Source organism: Thunnus albacares, chromosome 3 (assembly GCF_914725855.1).
Source record: "Thunnus albacares chromosome 3, fThuAlb1.1, whole genome shotgun sequence".
NCBI classification, from domain to species: Eukaryota; Metazoa; Chordata; class Actinopteri; order Scombriformes; family Scombridae; genus Thunnus; species Thunnus albacares.
Window position 1 is genome coordinate 26,245,620 of NC_058108.1, and position 21,470 is coordinate 26,267,089.

Consider the following 21,470-nt stretch of genomic DNA (forward strand, 5'->3'; position numbering starts at 1 on the left):
AGAAACACAAAGTAGAAACTCAATTAGGGAATCATTTTATTAACCATCTTTAAAAAAAAAAAAAAAAAAGGAAGCAGTCAGCTATGCGGTACACTGGTCAGTGTTACTGTGTGAAATGGTCAGTAGTCATGGTGATGGCCAATAACCTAAATAACCAACTTTTTTGACTTGTAACCCTGGTTAGAAACAAGAACCAAACTAAACCCAACAGTGTCACAGTGTGCAGGCACAGAATGGCTTCTGATTTTTAGAAACTTAACAAACGTGCTGAAACAATATTTAGCATAAACTGAAACACATCAGAATTCATATCAGGGGTCCCTAAGCCCATGTTGAGAACCACTGATGGACTCATCCTGTAACTCATACAATCATATTTACAGTAAAAACAAAAAGGAAGAAGTGAAAGGCTGATTCACTTCTGTACCAATTTCCCCTCACAACAAAGGTGTTTAGTATTTTGATCAAAGCTTTAGGTATTCGTTAATAGTTTGAAAAATGCAACAGAAACGTCACACTGACATCATGGTTGAGACAAGCTTTGGTTTAGGTGATTTAAGTCGTTGCTGGGCAAACATTTCAAGGAACAGCCTCAGGTTTTGATCAGGATTCAGTGCTTAGAGGATCACCAGGGCATGCAGGGGTTTGGGCAGTCACGGATATACGATTCCAGTTTGCCTTCGGACACTTGCATCAGTGTTGTGTACGTGGTCAACTGCAAGAAGCACATAAGAAAGGAGAAAAAAGGTAATTTACAATGAACTGATCTAAAACAAATATATACAGCAACAATCATAAAAAAGCTCACCTTGTTCAGCACTGGTTTAGTCGATAGCACGTCGTACAAGGTCTTCAGTGAGACGTTCTGTGAAGGAATGACAGATCAAAGGTGTCTTTACCAATTCAATAAAACAGGAATGCAACATGTCAGAGTTGTACTCCAGACCGTAGAATCACATGACGGACACAACAGAGCTTTAACTACATCTGCAAATATTGACATCTTCTTTTTCAGATAGAAATGTGTCCAGTTCTGGACATCTGTACTCACAGTCTGTGTGGTCTGGTTCATACACTTCATACCAGGAGTTCTGCGATCATCCAGGAAAAGAGGCTCCTTCCAGTGGTCATAGTTTGTCTCCAGGACATACCACCGGCCCAGCTTCAGGTCAATCCTGAAAAACAAGAATTAAATAAGAACTCGTGATCACTAAGCAACACTAAGCAACTGATTTGTGAAACACAGTCATATCAGGTGATATGAAACTAAAGCCGTCACCAGTTCCTCTGGTAGTTGAGAAAGAGGTAATTGTTTCGCAAGGCAATGGTTTCACAAGAAAGGCAGTGTCATTGTGACTTTTAAGGATAGGTTCACAAGTTTAAGTCTTTCTTAAAACAATATTGGCATGTCTACATGTATATTTTAAAGGATTATTGGTCGCTGTAATTTTTCCAATGAGCACAAAGAAATACCTTCCTAAAATGATGTCAATGTATGTGATGGGGGGACAAAATTCACAGTCCTTATTCTGTGCAAAAATGACATTTAAAGTTCAGTTGAAGATAATATTAGGCTTCAGCAGTCTGAGTTAAACAAATCAAATTAGTGGTGAGAAATTGTTTTCACAGACTGTTTCCTTACTGAGCTGCAGCAGAAGGATAGTAACAAAAACAAAAAATGAATCAGGTACTATTTAGACTAAACTTGGAAGATACCCACTTGTTTGTCTAACTCAGACTGCTGAAGCAATATATATCCATTTTAAATGTACATATGGGCATGTAAGTATTGTTTTAAGCTATGAGCACAAAAGGACGCACCAACATTCCACAATAACAAGTCAAATTCATGCACAACTCAAAGTGCTGAATCATTTTGCCTCCATCCAGACACACAGATCCCCTGTGCTTCATTTAGAAACACAACTCTCCATACATTATGCTACACAGGAATGCAAATGTATTCAATTCACACATCTAATGCTCTCAAAAAATAATTCAGTACTTACTCCAAGACATCGATACTGAGCAGTCTGGACCGGGTGATGATGCAGCCCTGGCCTGTGCTGTTTCCCCCGAGGATGAAGTAGGCTGGAGCGAGCAGCTTGGTCTGAGCCAGATGATTTTTGGCCTCCTCGTAGCTGATGACAACATGATTAAAGTCATTGTTTGGACAGAAAATCCTGTCTTCATTTTACTTTTTTGAAACAGATTAGAGCAATTTTTCAGGATGTTAAAAAATACGGTACCCTGTGGAGCTTTTGTTGAGCTCCAAAAATAAATTGATTGACAGAAAAATAGCCTGCAAGTATTTTAATAATCAAATAATTCGTTTTAGTCACTTTTTGAGCAAATATGCCCAAAATTTGCAGCTTGCAGCATCTCAGATGTGATTGTTTAATGCTTTTCATCGTCATGCATAATAGTAAACTGAATATATTTGGGTTTTGGACTGCTGTTTGAACAAAATAAGACATTTAAATAAGTCTCCTTTGACTCTAACAGTCATTTTCACTATTTTCTGACACAAACCATTAATTGAGAAAATAGCAGATTAATAAAATCTGATAAAATCTGCAGATTAATTAATAATGAAAATAACAGTTAGTTGCAGCCCTGGTTGAGTGAATTTTCTACCCCATTAAAACATTTGCAAAGCAAATGATGTGAAACGTGTATTCTGTACATCAGCTTATGGCCTTTTTCTTCTTCTTATACTGGTGCACTGCCATCCAACAGAAATGGGTATCACATCACCGCCGCACTTATGGCATGCATGTGTGTCCTTGTGTACATACTGCTAGATCACCAGATATAAAAAACATACAGAGACACTGCTCTACAGCGCCAACAGTGGTCAAAAACTACACAGTGTATCTTTAAATATTAGAGAGAAAGACTACCTGGTTGCATTTTCTAGGACAGAGCGAGTGAGAAAGCTCATCCACATCCCATCTCTCTTTCCCAGGATCCACTCCAAGATTCCTGCAGGGTGAGAGATCATGAAATATACATAATCTCTCTAACACGCTCTCTAACTGTATAAGCAGTACTGAGCAAAACAGCTCATCACTCACCAATGTATCCTCCATCGAGGCTGAAGCGCTCATTCATAGTCAGAGTGAATATGTGCTGAGGGGGAAAACAAGGAAACTTTGGTTAATCTTTCTTACATCAAAGACTCTGGAAGAAGTACACAAAACAACGTCTGTCACTGATGTTCAGTTATCTTTTATGCTGATGGAGTCTTCACTTATGATACTAAATTACTTACAGGCTTGATGCCAGTCAGCATGCCAACATATCCAGCAAAGTTTGTAGATTTGAAGACTGTCTGGTTATTTCTCTTGAACTCGGTGTTGACCACCAGAGGCTTCAGCTTCTCACTAATGATCCATGACTTGTTTTTGGCATCCCAGCTGCGAAGAGGGACAAGTCCGTCTCATGAGGTGTTATTTTACTAGATCTGAGCCAAGACCATCAAACCTAAAAATAAAAGTGATGCTCTTACCCCATAAATAATCCAAAATCCAGATTTCTACCATGAAAGAGGTTACCTGAAGAGTGCAAAGCCCAAAAGCATTTCAGTACTCATTTTTTTAATCATTTTTTTGATAAATTAATTAATTCTGGACCAGACTACAGCATGCCTACCCACCTTTAGAGTCTTCTGCAACAACCGAGGTGCACACAGTGAAAACCTCATAGAAGATGTTGAACAAGACAACTTCACCTAGATTATAAAAATATAAAAAGACAAAAATAATATTGTGTTCAGTCTGTGGGGTCGATTGAATTTTATGCTGTACCCCAATATATTCAAATATGTATAATTCATGTGATTCCTACAACTGTTTTTGCAACAATTTAAATGTTCGATTATGTTGTTGTTTTATGTTTTCTGTCAGGTCCCACCCCGTTTTCTTTTTTTTACTGAATCTGTTATCCTGCATGAGGGCCCAAGAGTGACAAAGAAAAGAAATAAATAACCATAATTCATTAATTAAAAAATAATAAATAAATCAAAATGTTGACAAATAAATACACAAATGTGCAATAAATAAATAATAATATATTTTTCTGCATTTTTTCATTTATTTATTTCCTTTTTCCCCACATTTAATTTATACAGTCATTTATTTATTTCCTGTGTCACTTTTGGGCCCCCATAATCCCACATCTTGCCTAAATAAAGGCCGGGATGTGCACACAATTACCTACAACCCTCTATTTTTACAAATGATCACAGAATTGAGGGGTTACAACCTTTTTGGTTTTCTTACCAAGAGGAACGCCTGAAACAGCTGCAATTCCTTTGATTTCATCACTGAACGGGTACGGCAGCGTTTCCACCATCATAGGCTGCAGAACAACATTAACAAACACATTGCAGTCATAAAACCTTTCATCGAAATTATTTTAAGTTAGTTAATGTAAGGAAAGTGGAACCAAGTGAGAGAAATGACACTCACCAGTGTAACGTCAACCATCTCTATCAGCTTCCCACTTGGCACAAAAGCATTGGCCAAGTCTTTGATGGCCTGGATCATGTTGACCAGCTGTAAAGAAAAGAGTTAATGAGTAAAGACATGATATTTCTGTGAGAGTTGGATAATTAGCTAAAAAAAAAAAAGTACTTGACAACGTTCTTACGTCTGTTTTTTTGTCAGTAATCAGAGCCGACCATCTCTTGCTGGGCGGTAAGTCGAGATCCACCGTGTACCAAGGGACAGGTCCTTTGAACCTGATTAGAAAAGTAAAGCTGTGAAACTACTGAAGCATAATAATGCAAATGATACAACATCCCGTTCACACCATCATCGTTTGGACATTTTTGTGTTATGCCTTTTAAAATCTGTTTTGAATTAACTTGAAATTTCATGCATCTGGAGTTCAGATGTAGCAGCTGAAGCCATGCTGACTAATTCTATCTGACCTACAGCAGAAACAATTCATAATTCATTTCCAAAATATTTGCCAACCATTTTGATAAGTGAAATCATTTATCAAGCAAAAATCACCCAAATTTTCTAGCTCTGGCTTCTCAGATGTGAGAATTTTCTGCCTCTCTGTTTTATTTCTATGTAAACTGATTATCTTTGTGTTTTGGACTATTGGTTCGACAAATAAGCAGTTTAAAGAAGTCAGCTGTACACATTCTACACTGTCTTCTGACATTTTTCTGACTGAACAATAAAGCGGTCAATTATAAATAACAGAGATTCATCATATCATTCAGATATGCAGCCCCCCCCCTTTTTAAAATCAATGTTTTTAATGGTTTGCTGCCTTCAAGTGCTGTTTAAAAAAAGAAGGAAAGACAAAAAACAAGAAGAGTGGTCATTTTCTAGGAAACAAAAAGTTAAAGGGGAAATCCATTAATTGTAAATAATATATTCATTAATACATTTCTCCTGTCATATAGATTATTAAGCCTTCTCCCAAATCCTCCTAATTTGCATGGACGTGCACAGCTGTTTGTCTTTTTTTCTGGTCTTGCAACAAATTTCTTAAGAAAAAACTCAAAACTGGATAATGGTATGTGTATATTTAAACACAAACACATGACATAAACAAACACTAAAGTCCTCTATGATGGTCAAACTGTTTCTAAATTACTTTGCAATGTCTTGGTAATTATAAGTAACATCATATCATATTATATCATATATCTGCCAGGCCAATTTATGGGTCAGGTTACTGGTTCACCTTTTATCATTCTGGCAAATCTTTTCCTGGTACTCCATGTACTGACTTCACTTTAGAGAGCCTAATACCACAAACTCAGCTATTTATTCTACAGAGGATGTGCAAAACAAAATGATTCATCAACATGTGATCCATCAATGTCTGATGTACATTTTCTTTTCAACATTGTGCTGCTGCATTGTTTTGAGTCATTTTTTTAATGAATACATGATAATGAAATTGTAAGTAATCATTTAGTGCAGCCCTACAAAACAGAAAAAATAAGTAAATAAAGCTACAAAGTCATTTTTTTAAATGAGAAGTTAGGCTACAAGCTGCAATTTGAGAATTTAGATAGTAAGATTTACGAGGAACAAGTGAAGTAACCTCAGATATGACAGGCGTTACAAAACACACCGATGACAAAGCTGATTTAATGAACGGAGTTTCTTTGACTGTTAGTTGTAACAATGTTTTCTTCTCTGACAATAACAACACTACAGATTAATGATACTTACGTGGGACCATTTGGAGGATACATGCCTGTCCGGCAGTCTTCTGTATACTGTAAATAAATGTGTATTCAATGCAGTAAATCACAGAGTTTAAGACTTTAAAGTGACTGCAGAGTAGAAACATTAATACAGTTCAAACTATGTCAGTATAATGTGTTTAACAGCACAATGACGGAGCAGAAATATCGCTTACCGGAGGTATAAACTGAGTCGATGTGACGGAAAATAAAACCGCTAAAGTGAGAAAAACAAAGTGACCCATTTTCGCAGGACAACAAACAAAATGATCTCCGTCCAGTGTCGATTTACTACATAAAGTTTACTGCGGAAGCTGCTACTGTTTACCTCGTGACAGCGAGCGGACTTTATGCAACAGAGGGGGAACAGGAAGTTCTCACAAGGTCATAAAACTCCATTTGCATATAAAAACGAGTAATAAATCACATGTTTTCAATGTTATTATGAAATGATGGATTCAGCTTCTTCTGCTTTTGATAAAGACAGCAATAGTAATATAAAATAAAGATAGGAGTGATACAGAACACCCCTGTAAACAGTCAGGACGAACCAGTGGTTGTTTCCACAGGGAAGTGAGAATAAATTACATGATTACTCATATGGTTGATTGACTATTTCGCCCCGTGACACCTGCTACATCCATTTTAAAAAAGTGTTAATATAGACATATCTATTGCAACAGCATTTTGCTTCACCGGGTAACTTTACATAATGTACTCAATACACTATTTTATAAGGATTTTACACTCAAGAGATGCGAAGTTACAGCTCTTAAATACATGATGTACCCACACATTGTATTAAAAAAGGATATACTGTACATAATGGAAACTGTAATAGACTAATCACATAAAAATGCTGAAATTCTCTGGTTCCAGTGTCTCACATTATGCTCTTCTCGGTTTTATTTCTAAAATAAACAGCAGCCAACAGAACAGATGAACAATATAAAGCTATAATGTCCTAATCACATAAGTGCTGCAACAATTAGTCAATTCATCGATTAGTTGATCACACAGAATGAATCGGCAACTGTCCTTTTTTCAAAGGAAAAATGACAAATATTTGCTGGTGGTAGCTTCTCAAATGTGAGGATTTGAGATTTGTTTGTGTCATACATGATAGTGAACTGAATATCTTTGGATTTTGGACTGTTGATCAGACAAAACAAGACATTCAAAGACGTCACATTGGGCTCTAAGAAATTATAACTAGTGTTTTTCACTATTTTCTGACATTTTATAGACAAAAGATTAATCGATTTATTAAGAAAATGACGTCAGATTAGTTAATAATCGTTAGTTGCAGCCTTAAATCACTGACTAACTCATTGGTGTTGGAGGTACAACTCAATGTGGCCAGCCAGATACCTTATATACTCACATACCTACAGTAGCACATATATAAACATGCATTTGTGCATGCTGTACATTATATGTGTATGTGCTGCAGCTCATGACCATTTTATTGAAAATTAATCTGATAACTTTCATCAACTAATTAACCATTTGTTCCATAAAATGTCTATAAATCAGTGATGAATGGCACAATTTCCCAAAGCCCAAGGTGACATCTTCAGACTGCCTGTGTTGATTGACCAACAGTCCGAAACCCAGACAGTGAGCTTACAACAGTTTATGATGTTGTAAGACAAAAAAATTGCAGCAAATCCTCACAGCTGAGAAGCAGGAACTAGAGAATGTCTGGCACCTTGGCTAGAAAAAATGACAAATAATTATTACCTCATACTTTTGTGATCTGCTGCTGTTTTTCATGTCTTTGGGTCCGTAATATTCTTTACTATATGGCAACAGTTTGGGGAAAACCTTTTCCTTTATTAACATGACAATGCAAGGTCCATTAAAAAATTATTTGAAGAACCTGAATGACCTGCAGAGAGCGCTGACCTTAACCCCATCCAATACTTTTGGGATAAACTGGAACACCAACTGTGCGTCAGACCTCATCGCCAGACATCAGTGGCCGACCTTACAAATGCTTTGATAGCTGGATGTGAGCTAATCCTTACAGTCAGGTTTCCAACATCTTGTAGAAAAGACTTCCCAAATGAGTCGAGGCTGTTAGAGCAGCATTATAATAACTAGTGATTGGAATAAGATGGTCAAAAATCCTATTTGGGTGTACTGTTGTGTTCACATAGTTACATCCATTGGATGGGGGATGGAGGAAGGAGTGGAGGGTAAAATTCAGATGGTATTAATCAAATAATTTCAAACTGATGTAAGTCACAGTTTAATAAATCATACATTCTGATCTTTTAGTAAATGTTAGTTAAAGGATGGTTTTTGGGGTTGTTTTATTTATGAGTATTAACTACTCAATTATAGTTTATATATCATTTTACTGACCACTACTTTACTGCATACATCTACAAAATGTGTAATTTCCAGACATAGGACATGCTATAACCTAAAACAGTTTAACAAACAGTTGCTCCACAGCAGAGTGAAACGATGGTTAATTATTTACACTTAAACCAAATTCTATAAATGTCCCCACAAAGATAAACAAATAAACCAACCAAAGTGATTTGACCATGTCATGTTTATTCAAAATATAAAAACAAACTAAAAAGTACATCAAACAGCCAAATCTTTAGAACCAGGACATTTACAAAGACATGCCAGTAATCTACAAAAGTTGGATCTTCACTTGCAGTACCTGTCTGCTTTCATTTTGCTCCTCCTGTAATGAAGAGAGATTGACAACATCTTACACTCAGTGTTACTTCAGTGCACAGGTACTTTGGTTATTTTCAGCCTTTTTTCTTTTTTTTTTTTTGAAAATTTGTCCTTGATGTCGAATGGCTTTGTTGATCTCATTTACTTGTTTTGTTTCAAACTACTGGTCGTCTGCTGCCTTCATGTAATATCAGAAGAAGATGAAACAGCTTCATTAATGTGTTTTATTAATTTGGAAGTCGACGCCACACATTGTTTATTGTCACAAATTTAAAACCAGCCATAAAGGAACGGTAGCAGATATTTCTTGCATTACATTATTATATTGCATCATACTAGTGTAAATAACAAGGCAACAAAATCTTTTTTGTTTTTTTTCACTTTGACAGTCAACATTAGTGGATATGCAGCTCTGTTTACTGCTTCTGTTGACACACATGCGATATGTGATGTGAAAGGTGACAGAACTCCTTCCTGCATATCTTGCTTGTTATTATTAGTTGGATGAAGATGTAAATAACCAGAAATGTCCAGTTAAATAGGCATCACAACAATATAAAGTAATACCGATATATTATATATATATATGTACATGCACATAAAAAGCACTCATACATTTTCTTGTGCCACATTATTTCAATATGGATTTATGTAACATGTTTGACTATAAATCAATGTAGGAAGGGAATTCAGGAAGTTTATCTTGGGGTAAAATATTCTAGTAGCAGAAAATTCTCATTTTAAAATATATGTGCATTCAAATGTCATTCAACATTCAACTACAGTACCAGTCAAAAGTTTGAACACACATTCTCATTCAAGGGAATGGGAAGGTGTGTCTAAACTTTTGACTGGTACTGTAAACTTTATTTGTACATTTTAGTTGTAGTTGTGACATTTTAAATAGCTCTTCTTTCTAAAATCATTGTAATATTTTCTGACAGTATCTTAAAGGATGTGATGTTCAGTTTTTGCTTTAGATCAATGTTAAATCCATACATAACCCTTAAGATAGGGCAAGATAGAGATATACTCATTTCTCTGTTATTGTATATAAAAACTTTTAGTGATCTTCATGCCCGTCATGTCTTTACTGTGGAAGTCAATGAAATCATAGCATGCTGCTTTAACATGTTCTTGGCCTTGAATTCCCTGTGTATTTCACAACCCTTTTGAAATGTATTAAAAGAAGCTGATGCATTTGAAAGCACATTCAAAGCTATAAATTATGATGAAGCCCCAGTGATATAAAGCTTTTTGATTTCACAGGCAAATGAGCTAAAATCCAAGTGAATATGTACGACAACATTTAAATTTCAATTTTATAACATTCTGCTACTTCCTTTGAGTAAAAATAACACCTGGAGTAGTGTGATTATAAAATATATACAGAATATGAGCTTATTTTCATACCTGTCAAGCAAAGCTTCATGAAACTTTCCCTCTGTTCTGGCCTTCTTTAGCGTGGTGGGGTCGTCCTCATTAACCCTGAGCCGCCGATCTTGAAAACTCTGAAACTTCTTCCTGTAATTCGCACAAAAATATCATTAAGACTATTACAAAAGACACGCATAAACAGACTGGCCCTCAAAATTACAGTCATTTTCACAATGTATCCTCTTTTGTGAGCTGACACTGAGGCTCTAAGGAGCTAAATCCTTATTAAATCCAGATAATGAGTCCATGTATTAACTATAGCAGAGTATTTAAATGTTGTCAGCAAGCTCAGCCAAGTTAGGAAGTTTTACTGGGGATAACAGTGGAATATGCTAATTGAGGAAGAAGATCTTTTTTTAGATCCTGATTTTATACATGCATCTAAATAAGCTCCGCCAGAAATGCATCAAGGTACCACTGCACTGCAGGGACTTAAACTATCCTCTCGTGCATATTTTCCCTCATAAATGTGCCTGGAACAGCCTAAAATAATCTGTCATTTCAGTGTAAAATTTCTAGCACAAAAGCGCAATAAACAAACAAAGCATCTTGTCAGAAACTACTGATATTTCGTTTCTCTTTGCTCAGGCCGTGTTTTATGATTCCCTAGTTGCACTCCCACCTGAAAGGCATTTGAGACGCTAAGCACTACATCAAGACACAAGCTCAAGGGCAGCCATTATCAACATGTCAACATGATGAGTCCATTTCCCCAGCATTCATCTAACAAATAATAGAGTGGGAACACAAGCCGAAGCACGCCAAGCAAAAAACAAAAAACACAGCTTCAGACATATTGCCTGGAACTTAATAGGCCACAGACGGGCCGTATAAAATGTCGGAAGCTAAAGTGTGGTGTTGCCGTGCTTTCCCGTCCCATCCAAACAGCACACAATCAACTATGTCTATGTGAGATTGATGAGGCGGTAGCTAAAAGACCTGATCTCACACTCAGGGATGCGATTTTGCTGTCAAAACTTGTTGGAGCACACTAACAGGATGCAAGGATAATTGGAAAGAAATGACTGCAAAGATTAGTACACAAAGCTTTTACTTCCATCATTATCAAGTGTTTTAGGATGCAAGGTTTATTGCTGTAAAACTGATATGAAAAAGTATCATTATTAAAGTATCATTACTGATACAATGTGACAAAAACTTAAAGACATAATCCACTAAAGAAGTCACTTTCAGAGTCTGAAACAAGAGAATCAAGAAAGCCAAGAGATGCAATATGTCCCACACTGACACTAGATGACATTTTCAAGTATGTGAAAATGATTTTTAGTGTAAATAAATGTGCATGGACACGAATGCATTAAGAAACATCTAAATCACTAGATAGATTTTTTGAGGCAATAATGTGAATGTGTTATCAGAGGTCAGACTGAACAATTCACAGAAATTGCGTACACAGAGTGGCCAGAAAAACAGAAACCTCTTAACAATCCAATCCAGTACAACAGTCCTAGAATATTGACACTGTGTCGGTGAGGAGTTGTTTACGCTCTGGCAGTGGTTCAAACTTTTTTTTAGGCTTGTGACCCTTAAAAACAAAGCAAAGTCTACTTGCCACTATAACTGGTAATAACCTGTATATCGACTTGGACAAAAATGATTTGTGAGGTTAAATCACCCAGGAAGGGAAAGGGAAAGATTTGAAGAAAGTCTGAAAAAATAAAAATGCTACAATTTTGTGTAGTAGAAATCAGTTTTTTTTCCTGTTATCTGTCATGTTGCAACCACTTAGATTTACCCTCTCAGGTTTGGAACTACTGCTATAGAGTGTTTCTAATATTTTGTCCACATCATTTACACATATGGAGGAGTTATACAAAGACAGTATTTATTATGGGACTGGTACTTGATTGTAACATGATGTACAGAATTGTTCCATTTTCATGGTCACTCTGTGTTTAAAGGAATACTTTGACATGTTGTGAAATATGCTTATTCACTTTCTGACGAGTTAGATAAGAGGACTGATATCTCTCTCATATCTGTCTGTTACAGCCAGCAGCCTCTTAGCTTAGCTTAGCACTAATGGCTGATTTATGGTAGATCTCTTTTCACTTTTAATAACTGTCACTCAACAGAAATTAAAAAGATGTGCAATGTTTTCAATTTATGAACGGTTTCAGTTGTCTCCATGGGAACCTGACACTATCCTCCAGCCGGCTTGTATAGTTACATTATATCAACCTAACTGGGACTAATTAAACAAGAACATTACAAGTTACAGACCAAAATATCAATCAGGAAATTCAGCAAAAACTACAATCTCCATGGCAACGTAAGTAACACTATCCAATCAGATTGTGCAACAGAATATGGCAGTGTCTACGACATAAAAAAATTCTCCAGGTGAGCGACATGTAAGGAAAATGTCGAGTGACACTTTTTTTTGTTGAAAATATGTAATTTCTGTTGAGCAACCTGATAAATCAGCCTTAAGACTAAAAACAGAGAGAAACTGCTAGCCTAGCTCTGTCCAACGGTAAACCCCCCCCCAGCTTACCAGCACCTAAAGCTCACTAATTAACATGACGTTATATCTCATTTGTTCAATCTGTACAAAAACCAACTGGCAACTGCTTAGAGCCAAGATATAGTCTAGCACACAACCCCTCATAAAACGTTAGTGTTTTTTATTATACGGATTAAATAAACGAGTTAATTAGAGCGCTTTAGAGCTGCTGGTACCTTTGGTTAGAGCCATGTTAGCTTTTTCCAGTCTTTATGCTAACTTAACTTAATATGTAACGTACAGAATGAGAATCGTATCAATCCTCTCATCTAACTCCTTGAAGGAAAGCAAATATGCGAATTTCCCAAAATGTCAAACTTCCCTTTTAACATGCATGAAAACTAACTTACAACAGCAGCCACCTGCTCACAGTGCTCCAACTTGTGAGTTCATGAGCAAAATAACTTCTGACTGGCTCTAAAATTGCACATTAAATCCAGCACAAAGCAGTGAACTGAACCTAGCAGAGAGAATCCAACACGGTGCTTCCTTCAAACGTTTTTGATATATTAAATCAGCAGTATACATTACAAAATGGAAATTACGTACACATAATTGACCTCACAGGACTTCACGTTGCCCCGGTCTTCATCTGCAATGTCATCTTTACGCTTGACCTCTCGTTCCGCACATGATCTGATCTGTTCATCATTCAGGAGGGAAAAAAACAGAGCGAGAAGTTCTGGATTAAACATCAACACCTTGAACCCCCCCCCTCGAAGTGAGGTCACAAACATTGCCCCCCCCCTCCCATCTCAACAGTCAGGTCCCCACAGAGACTGCATGCTTAAAATGAAAGGATTAACATGCAACCTTGTGGAAGAACACAATTTACACCTCACCTTCACCATCTCGCCGTCCCCTGCTGTCTTGCTCTTGGCCTCGATGTCCCCGCTGTCACTGTAGGAGATGAAACAGCTATTTGCTGCCAGGAGAGCCATTTTGCCCTGAAGCATAACAGAAAGAAAACAGATGAGGAGGCAGTAGATTAGATAGAATTGCAGTGGGACTGGTTGTTGTGACAAGCGCGAAAGGTTGCCTGATATTTCATGTAAAAGAGTCTCAAGGTTGTGCTGGGCAGGTTGTTTATAGGTTCAACAAAGCATTAAGGCGAGTAGTGCGCTGCTGTGATAAGGTAGATGCACCCCGCATAATGAATGAGTTGTTCATGACTACCTCTAAATGTTATCTCTCATGGGCTAAATTCCAATCAGCCATGAGGCAAAGCATGAAGGGCAGGGGACAGCGGTAGAAAAGTGGGGTTTTTTTTTTTTTACATGATGTGTAAAAATGTACAGCTAAATATCAATTTTGACACATTAAAATATACTTTAATTACATAAAAATCCTCACTGCGGTGGTGTCATTAGATTTGTTATGTTGCTGCCTTTGGCCGCTACTCTTAAAGAAAAAAAATCCTTTCTGTCAGCACCTTGTTCAAAACAAATTTAACCAGAGGATTTCATTGGTTAAATAAGAACAACATTAAACAACTGCCGGAGGGGCTGAAGGTAATTAAAAGCTAAAAGTAATTAAAAGCAAATCTATAAATATAATTGGTCACTTTAATCAAGAAGGAATGCAGTAGTTAGATTGGTTCACATCCTATCAAATGCCTTGAAGGGTCGGCCTATACTTGTTCAGAAGTTGTTTGTACGACGTGTTTGGTCACGTCAGAAATCAAGAAATCAAAAGTGTTTATAGTTGTTCAGAATGCTAGAAAGGCAGAGTGAAAAGACGGCCATCATAGGGGGGGGGACGGGGGGGGGGACGGACGTGATATTGTTTAAATAAAGGGATAACAGAGCATATTTTCAGACAGTCTCCCCTGGAAGACATTCATAGTGTTGCACTTGGTTGTTCACATTAGAAGTGATAGTTGAGCAACAAAGGCAAAAGAGAACAAGAGAGAGCAGATCAAATCCTGGCTCCTTTATTACCTCCGCACAGCTGACCAATCAGGCGTGAGGCACTAAGGGTGTGAAGGTCAGATTGTCTGTTTTGGAAAGTTATAAAAATGGCCCTAAACAGCCCCCCTAATCAGAGGTCGTAAAGGTGTGGGGAGGCCAAGCTATTCAACCATCTGACAAGCACTGTGGATGGAGTATACTGACCTGTTTCGGTCCAATAAAGGCACTTCACATTTAAAAACACTTTTTTAATTTAGACCTACCATGTTCTTTGGGTAAAAGCTTTACAGTATTACTTGGAACTGGAAAAAGAACAGGATCAAAATGAGAGGGCACCGGCAACAATATAGGTCACAGGGCCGGGAAGGTAACATAAAGTTGGGTGAAATGGGAAGAAAATTTCTTTTTTGCATCACCCTCCATTACAGACTTAAAAATAAAAAATTCCAACAGTACCCCAACTCACTATTAATGACCTGTTAGCCAGCAGGGTTAAATCTAGATGAAAATGCACCAAGATTAAGAGGAGAAACTTTAAAAGATCCACTCACATCCTGAAAAACAGGTTCCCATTGTTCCCTGGAGCCAATAGCATCGGACCGCCCCACCACCAGACCGTCCGAGTTGATACCGATGTACTTGCCATATCCGGACTTCAAGGCTATCCTGCAACAGCAAAATGATCAAATGAAATTCTACATTATCATTAGAATTATATAACAGCATCAGTTTGCTTCACTTTTGTTCAAAGCGACTTACATTTTTTCCCCCCACACACACAACCAAGAGCAGTTTGGGACCTCCGCTACCACCCGAGCTAAAAACTACTAATCTAAAAAAAACTAATCTAATGTTCAGCACATATTGTTTTCTCTCCTGGCGTTCCCTCATGTCTTTCTTAATGACAGTATAATGTTTGATACAGTTATATCAGTATGAATCTGAGATCTGCAACTGAAAATCTTCACATGGGACATTTCTTCCTCAAGGAAAGATTTCTAACATAAAGATAAATTGCTGTTGTGCATCTAGACAATATAAACCCTTCATGTAATATGCAGAAGGGGGAATTAAATCTGTTTGTGAACGATGATCTGTGGAAGCAAATACGTTGTGCAGTTTGTCTTTGTATACTCACCTTGTGTCTGAGAGCTTGATGGCGGTAAACTGCTCTGGAGGGTCTGGTCCTTCATCATCTGAAACATACCGTATTAAACGAGGTTCAAATTATGTTAATGTTCAAATTATGCTCAAATTAAGGTTCAAATTATGTTAATGTTGCTTATATTGACTTGTTAAATGACTTCAAATTAGTCTTTATAGAGTATTATTTTGTTTCTTTAATTTGCCCGTTGTTTTTAAATGAGGCTCAATTCAAACGAAATGTTGCAGCCAAGTCAGAATATTCTGTGATACAAGATCTTTGACCCATAACCAAATTTTGGAAACAGAACAAAAGGAAACAGAACAAAAGCTTTTGCTTTTGCAGAAAGAATTGTTTGGTGTTTCATAAGTAATAATCATGTGTTTTTATTAAAATGTGCATAATTTTCTCTCATGCCAAGTTTATCTATGAGTCCTGCCTCGTGTGTTACTTATGCATTCTTGTAATTAATAATGCAGACCCTCTGGCTACGCAGTTCTGGGCTGATGTGGGTCCAGCTCACCAGCACTGAGACATTTGGAATAAGATATGGAAAGAACTGTTGTGTTGCATTTAAATGTTTTATTTCATACTGAGGTCTCCTGGGCTCCTCGTGATTTCATACAACTGTGACTTCCCAGTGTTTGGGCCACTTGCTGACCTTTACAATAAATCAAAGCTTTGTGCAATTTGTAGTGCGTCATGCAGACATCTGGTCAAGGAAGAGCAGAGCTTAGTAGACGTTAACGAGGAAAGCATTAATAACGCAGAGGAAAATGTGACGTTAGGTGCTTTTTCAAAAGGCTGATTATATTTGGAATATGTCAGACTGTAACCCTCCGAGTTGGTTATCAGAACATCAGCATATTTACTCTGACCTGCAGGTGAATGTGAACATTTTTCAGCAGATTTCTAAAAGGCTGTGTCATGAAGAGTGTGTTGCCTGTGCAGAAAATCCAGTAAAGAGAAGAAAATCTGTAGTCTCTCTTTCTATACTGCAAGCTCACATCCTCTTTCATCTCCTAGAAATGAGCTTATGTGCATGCAGAGGATGAGGACCCACTCAGGGAATTGGGATGTTTCAATCTCCCAGCTATTTTCACTGGTTCTTACAAAACGTGGGCTGAATTCATTGCTAGAAGTGTCTCTTTCTGGGCAGACTCTTTCAACGAGAACCACTCCCTCAGAACTGCCCGAAGGCACAAGTGAGTGGAAACACGGAGTTAACTCTGTCTTTCCCCTCAACTCAACCCCTGTTCAGCCTTTTTCAGCCTGGTGTCTGGATTACTACTTAAATACTTGCTGCTTTATGGGCTGAAGGCAAACGTCCCCCCCCCCCAAACGCCTGGAGCCTACAGTAAATGAAACGTCAAAATTGAGTTTTCAAGTGTGTAGAACTGTGGGATAAGTGAACTGTTGTAACAATTTGCATCTCAATTTGAAATGAAGAGAAGTAGAAAATGAAATACAGAGCAGCTTACATCTTACATGGTGTTATTTTTGAATAAGAATCCTGATCATTTCTCTGAGGAGAAGAGTACAACTCCCTTCTTCTGTGCTACATATACACTCAAGGGCCACTTCATTAGCTACACCTGTGCAATCTAATGCAGTCCAATACAACAGCTCTGCCATAAATTCTATATTTATGAAGCTTATACATTCTCAGTTTTTGCTGATATTGTCAGAAAGGTGATAATTCTACTTTATATTTATTATTGAGGTTGTAGTAGGTGGTGGTGTACTTGGGTGCATTTTACTGAATGGTGTCCCTAATATTTTGTCCACCTATTCACATATAGGAAGGGGGCAAAATATTAGGAACGCTTTTCAAACACACGTGGCAGAGCTGTTATATTGGATTGCATTAGATTGCAAAGGTGTTCCTAATAAAGTGGTCGGTGAGTGTATATTTGTCATGTGAAAAAAAAAAAAAATCTTGCATTAAAAAAAAAACAAAAACCTGATTCCTCCAAAATGATTTGGTCAAATTCTGAAGTGACTTTAGTACATATTCTCACCTTTGTGTGGTGCACCAAGTGTGAAGAGACCAGTATCCAGGGCATGGATGTACGAGTTGTTCTGCATCTCTATGGCAACTGTTCCAGTCATTTCCCCAAAGCTACTGACAGACCACCAACCACCTGGTGAGCAGAAAAATTCACATCAAAAGGTCTGTGCTTTTTATCCAGCAACATTAAAAAGATACAGTGTAGATTCAGTCTGGTGACATTTTTGTAAACGGTAGATAAAAAATGTGCTAGGATATTAGGACTACTAATGGTATTATGTTAACTTACTCATTGATTCTTAAGGGCAACTCCTGTTTTTATCCAGATGTGCAAAAAGATAGAAAAACGGAACTTGCTCTCACTCTGAAATTGATTGACTGACCTTTTAATCCCCAACTAATCCTAGACAACAACTACATCTCAGTAATTAATGTTTTCTCAAGTTGTGAAAGGTTTGCTTAAATCAAAAATGTATTAACGCGGTTTATCTTTTGATTATTTTCTCAATTAATCGAGAAAATAATCGTCATTTGGTCTTCAAAATGTCAGAAAATGGTGAAAAATGTCAATCACAGCTTCCCAAAGCCCAAGGTGCAACCAAAAATGTCTTGTTTTATCCCAACCAACAGTCTACAACCCAATTAAATTTACTATCACTGAGGACTAAAAAAGCCAGAAAATATTAAGATAAGACTTTATTGTCCCAGAGGGAAATTTGCCTTGGACACATGATGTTACTGCCGTACAGCATCAAATAATTAAATTCACATTTAAGAAGTTGTAACCAGATAATTTTTAGCATTTTTTCTTTTCAAAATTACTCAAAATGATTAATTGCTTATCAAAATATTTGGCATTTAATTTTCTGTTGATTGAGTAAATGATTAATCAACTCATCGTTGCAGATATAGAAGTGCCAATTCTCTATCAACAATTAAATCTCTTCAATTATGAATGGAAATATATCTCAACTTTTTATGGTCAGAAAAAAAAGAAAGAAATCAGATTACCCTTTAAACCTCTAGACTAATTTGCTCCAATTATTTTAACAACATAGAACATGCTGCTAAATGGACACATTAATATGATCTAAACTTTCTTTAGTTGGCTTCTAATGTGGAAATACAGCAGATACACATACCAACGACATCAGGTTTTTCTTCATCATCTGCCGCCTTTCTCTTCTTATCTTTATTTTTCTTCTTTTTCCTGTAAAAACATCAGAATAAATATTATGTAACAACAATATCTATCTATCTATCTATCTATCTATATATATATATGTATACACACACACACACACACACACACACACATATATGTATTGTTAACAGCATATTCAAACAACAAAAAAAGAATATACAAGGACTGAGGTTTAGTATCTCTGTCTGAGTGGCTCATTATTATCTTCTATCTTCATCAATGGTTGCCTAGAGAGATTCCACATATATTTTTCCATTTCACAATAACAGAGTTTTCAGTAATCCTGTGCAATTTCTGCACTCTATAGATTGTGTTTTCCAGGCAGTTCTTGTCAGTTTATTGGACTTCATGAGGTCTCTGTTGATAAACCCTGTCAAAAAATAGATTATGTCTTTATACATATACAGTAACAGTCACAAGTTTGGACACACCTTCTCATTCAAGGGTTTTTCTTTACTGTTTTTTACATGGTAGAACAATACTGAAGGCATCAAAACTAAAAAATAACACATATGGAGTTATGTTAGAAAATGCAAACAGTCATTAAAACAAAGGGTGGCTACTTTGAGGAAGTTAAAATATGAAAAGATATTTTGGTTTGTTTAAAACTGTTTTGTTTACTACATGATTCCATGTATCATTTTATAGTTTTGATGTTTTCAGTATTGTATAATGTAGAAAAAAGTAAAAACAAAGAAAAACCCTTGACTGAGTAGGTATGCCCACACTTTTGACTGGTACTGTAATCAATAGTTTGCCATGGCTGGACGCTGAGTCATATGCTGACATATGTTGACATTGCAGATTTTGATGGAGGAAGATGGAGGTTGTTTTTATTATATAAAACATACAAATGTTAGGGCTGCATCTAATGATTTTTTTCATTATTAATTCATCTGCCAGTTATTTTCTTGATTAATTGCTTTGTCCAAAAATGGCAGATACTAGGTAAAAATACCTACCTACAGTCCAAAACCCAAAGATATTCAGTACACATATCAATATACAATCATATAAAAAGAGAAGGGCAGGAAGTTTTGACATTGGTGAAGCTGAAAGCAGCCAATGATTGGGATTTTAGCATGAAAAATTAGTAAACGATTATTCGATACTCAAAATAGTTGCAGATTAATATTTGATAGATAAACAGATATTCCTGTTGATTGACTAATCTCTTAATCGACTAATCAATGTGGCTCTAATAAACATGTCATAAATCGTTGTGTGACTGTGCTGGATTTGAACTTTTATAAATGCAACAGTAACTGTTATGCTTGTTTTTCTCCATTTAACATAATTATGAGCTGAATAATATGCATTTCTCTGTTGTTCAAGCATAGTAAGCATTTCTAAGACATCACTTTGGCCTCTGTCATCTTGTAATGGATATTTGACATAATGCGTTTTACACTTTATCGGACAAGATACTTATTTTATCTAACGTATGTGCTAATGTTACTGCTAAAACTACTTTAAGAAGTAAAGTAGAGACTTATTAACTAACGAAGGAAGGGAACACGGCCGATACGATGGTACGGGAAGGTTTCTGGTAATCTCAGTCACTGTGTTGATAGTTAGTTTAAAGGTTTAGGGGTGGATAAATCAAAAATAGAAGCTTTGCATGGTACAATATCATTGTTGCAAACGTTTCACTGAACGCTAACACTTTTAGCCTCAGCTACATTTAGCACAGGTTACAGAAACAGTGAATAATACCGCAGGTGAAAGGGTGATTAGTCCTACTACGTTAGAGACAGACTTACCCTTTGTTTAGACCTTTCAAAACCAGCTTGGATGATTTTACGTGAGAATATTCAGCCATTTCTTTACCTAAGCTAGCGGTTAGCACTGAGTGAAGTTGTGTTTCCCTGTAAAAACAAGTACGGCGGCCGCAGAGGCACATTCAAAGTCCGAGCCGAACTCCTCAAGAACTATATTGAACTTATTGTTTTCCAGGAAGAGTTAATGTCCAAAAACAAATTTAGATTTTTCTGGTGTGTGTCTTGCTGACAGCTTTGAAAAATCAGATATTATAACCTGCATTAGCTGTTTTTTCTTGTCACTTGAGGGGCAATGTAATGGGATAATTAATAATAATGGAAATAATGGAAATTGCTAGCTTTAGCTATAAACACAACTTATATTATCACTTTACACATTTGATAATGGTGAACATGTTAGCAAACCATTGCTTATTTACACATCGAGCAGACATTATCATTCATTTGGAGTCAGTTTTCAATCCACTTGATTTTAAGTCCAATATTCACTCTCCTTTTAGCTCTGTTTTGGTCTCTACTAACTCCTGAGGTAA

At 36.7% G+C, this 21,470-nt stretch overlaps 2 protein-coding genes across 2 annotated transcripts; both read right to left on the reverse strand.

Moving 5' to 3' along the window:
* Positions 1-19: 19 nt before the first annotated feature.
* Positions 20-6,541, reverse strand: asah1b (N-acylsphingosine amidohydrolase (acid ceramidase) 1b). The gene is made up of 14 exons (XM_044347318.1): positions 6,397-6,541; positions 6,207-6,253; positions 4,654-4,744; positions 4,473-4,559; positions 4,284-4,362; positions 3,659-3,733; positions 3,512-3,557; positions 3,275-3,419; positions 3,078-3,132; positions 2,904-2,985; positions 2,010-2,141; positions 1,052-1,175; positions 809-865; positions 20-715 (listed from the first exon to the last, which is right to left on the reverse strand). The coding sequence occupies exons 1-14, from the start codon at positions 6,463-6,465 to the stop codon at positions 626-628; spliced, it is 1,179 nt and encodes a 392-aa protein (XP_044203253.1). The 5' UTR covers positions 6,466-6,541; the 3' UTR covers positions 20-625.
* Positions 6,542-8,768: 2,227 nt separating this feature from the next.
* frg1 (FSHD region gene 1) lies at positions 8,769-21,061 on the reverse strand. Its single transcript, XM_044347321.1, has 9 exons — positions 20,920-21,061; positions 19,095-19,162; positions 17,963-18,085; positions 15,936-15,993; positions 15,349-15,463; positions 13,730-13,834; positions 13,437-13,528; positions 10,337-10,447; positions 8,769-8,927 (listed from the first exon to the last, which is right to left on the reverse strand). Exons 1-9 carry the CDS (start codon positions 21,057-21,059, stop codon positions 8,891-8,893), a joined length of 849 nt encoding a protein of 282 aa, XP_044203256.1. The 5' UTR covers positions 21,060-21,061; the 3' UTR covers positions 8,769-8,890.
* Between the last annotated feature and the right edge of the window lie 409 nt (positions 21,062-21,470).

Excerpts from the sequence above, each read along its gene's own strand:
- asah1b (XM_044347318.1), bottom strand. The coding sequence starts at position 6,465 with ATGGGTCACTTTGTTTTTCTCACTTTAGCGGTTTTATTTTCCGTCACA. Across the intron at positions 4,560-4,653 it reads TTACTGACAAAAAAACAGAC|CTGGTCAACATGATCCAGGC; the intron begins GTAAGAACGTTG and ends TTTTCTTTACAG. Across the intron at positions 3,558-3,658 it reads TGTTGCAGAAGACTCTAAAG|GTAACCTCTTTCATGGTAGA; the intron begins GTGGGTAGGCAT and ends TGCACTCTTCAG.
- frg1 (XM_044347321.1), bottom strand. The coding sequence starts at position 21,059 with ATGTGCCTCTGCGGCCGCCGTACTTGTTTTTACAGGGAAACACAACTT. Across the intron at positions 15,994-17,962 it reads ACTTGGTGCACCACACAAAG|ATGATGAAGGACCAGACCCT; the intron begins GTGAGAATATGT and ends GGTATGTTTCAG. Across the intron at positions 15,464-15,935 it reads ATCAAGCTCTCAGACACAAG|GATAGCCTTGAAGTCCGGAT; the intron begins GTGAGTATACAA and ends TTGCTGTTGCAG.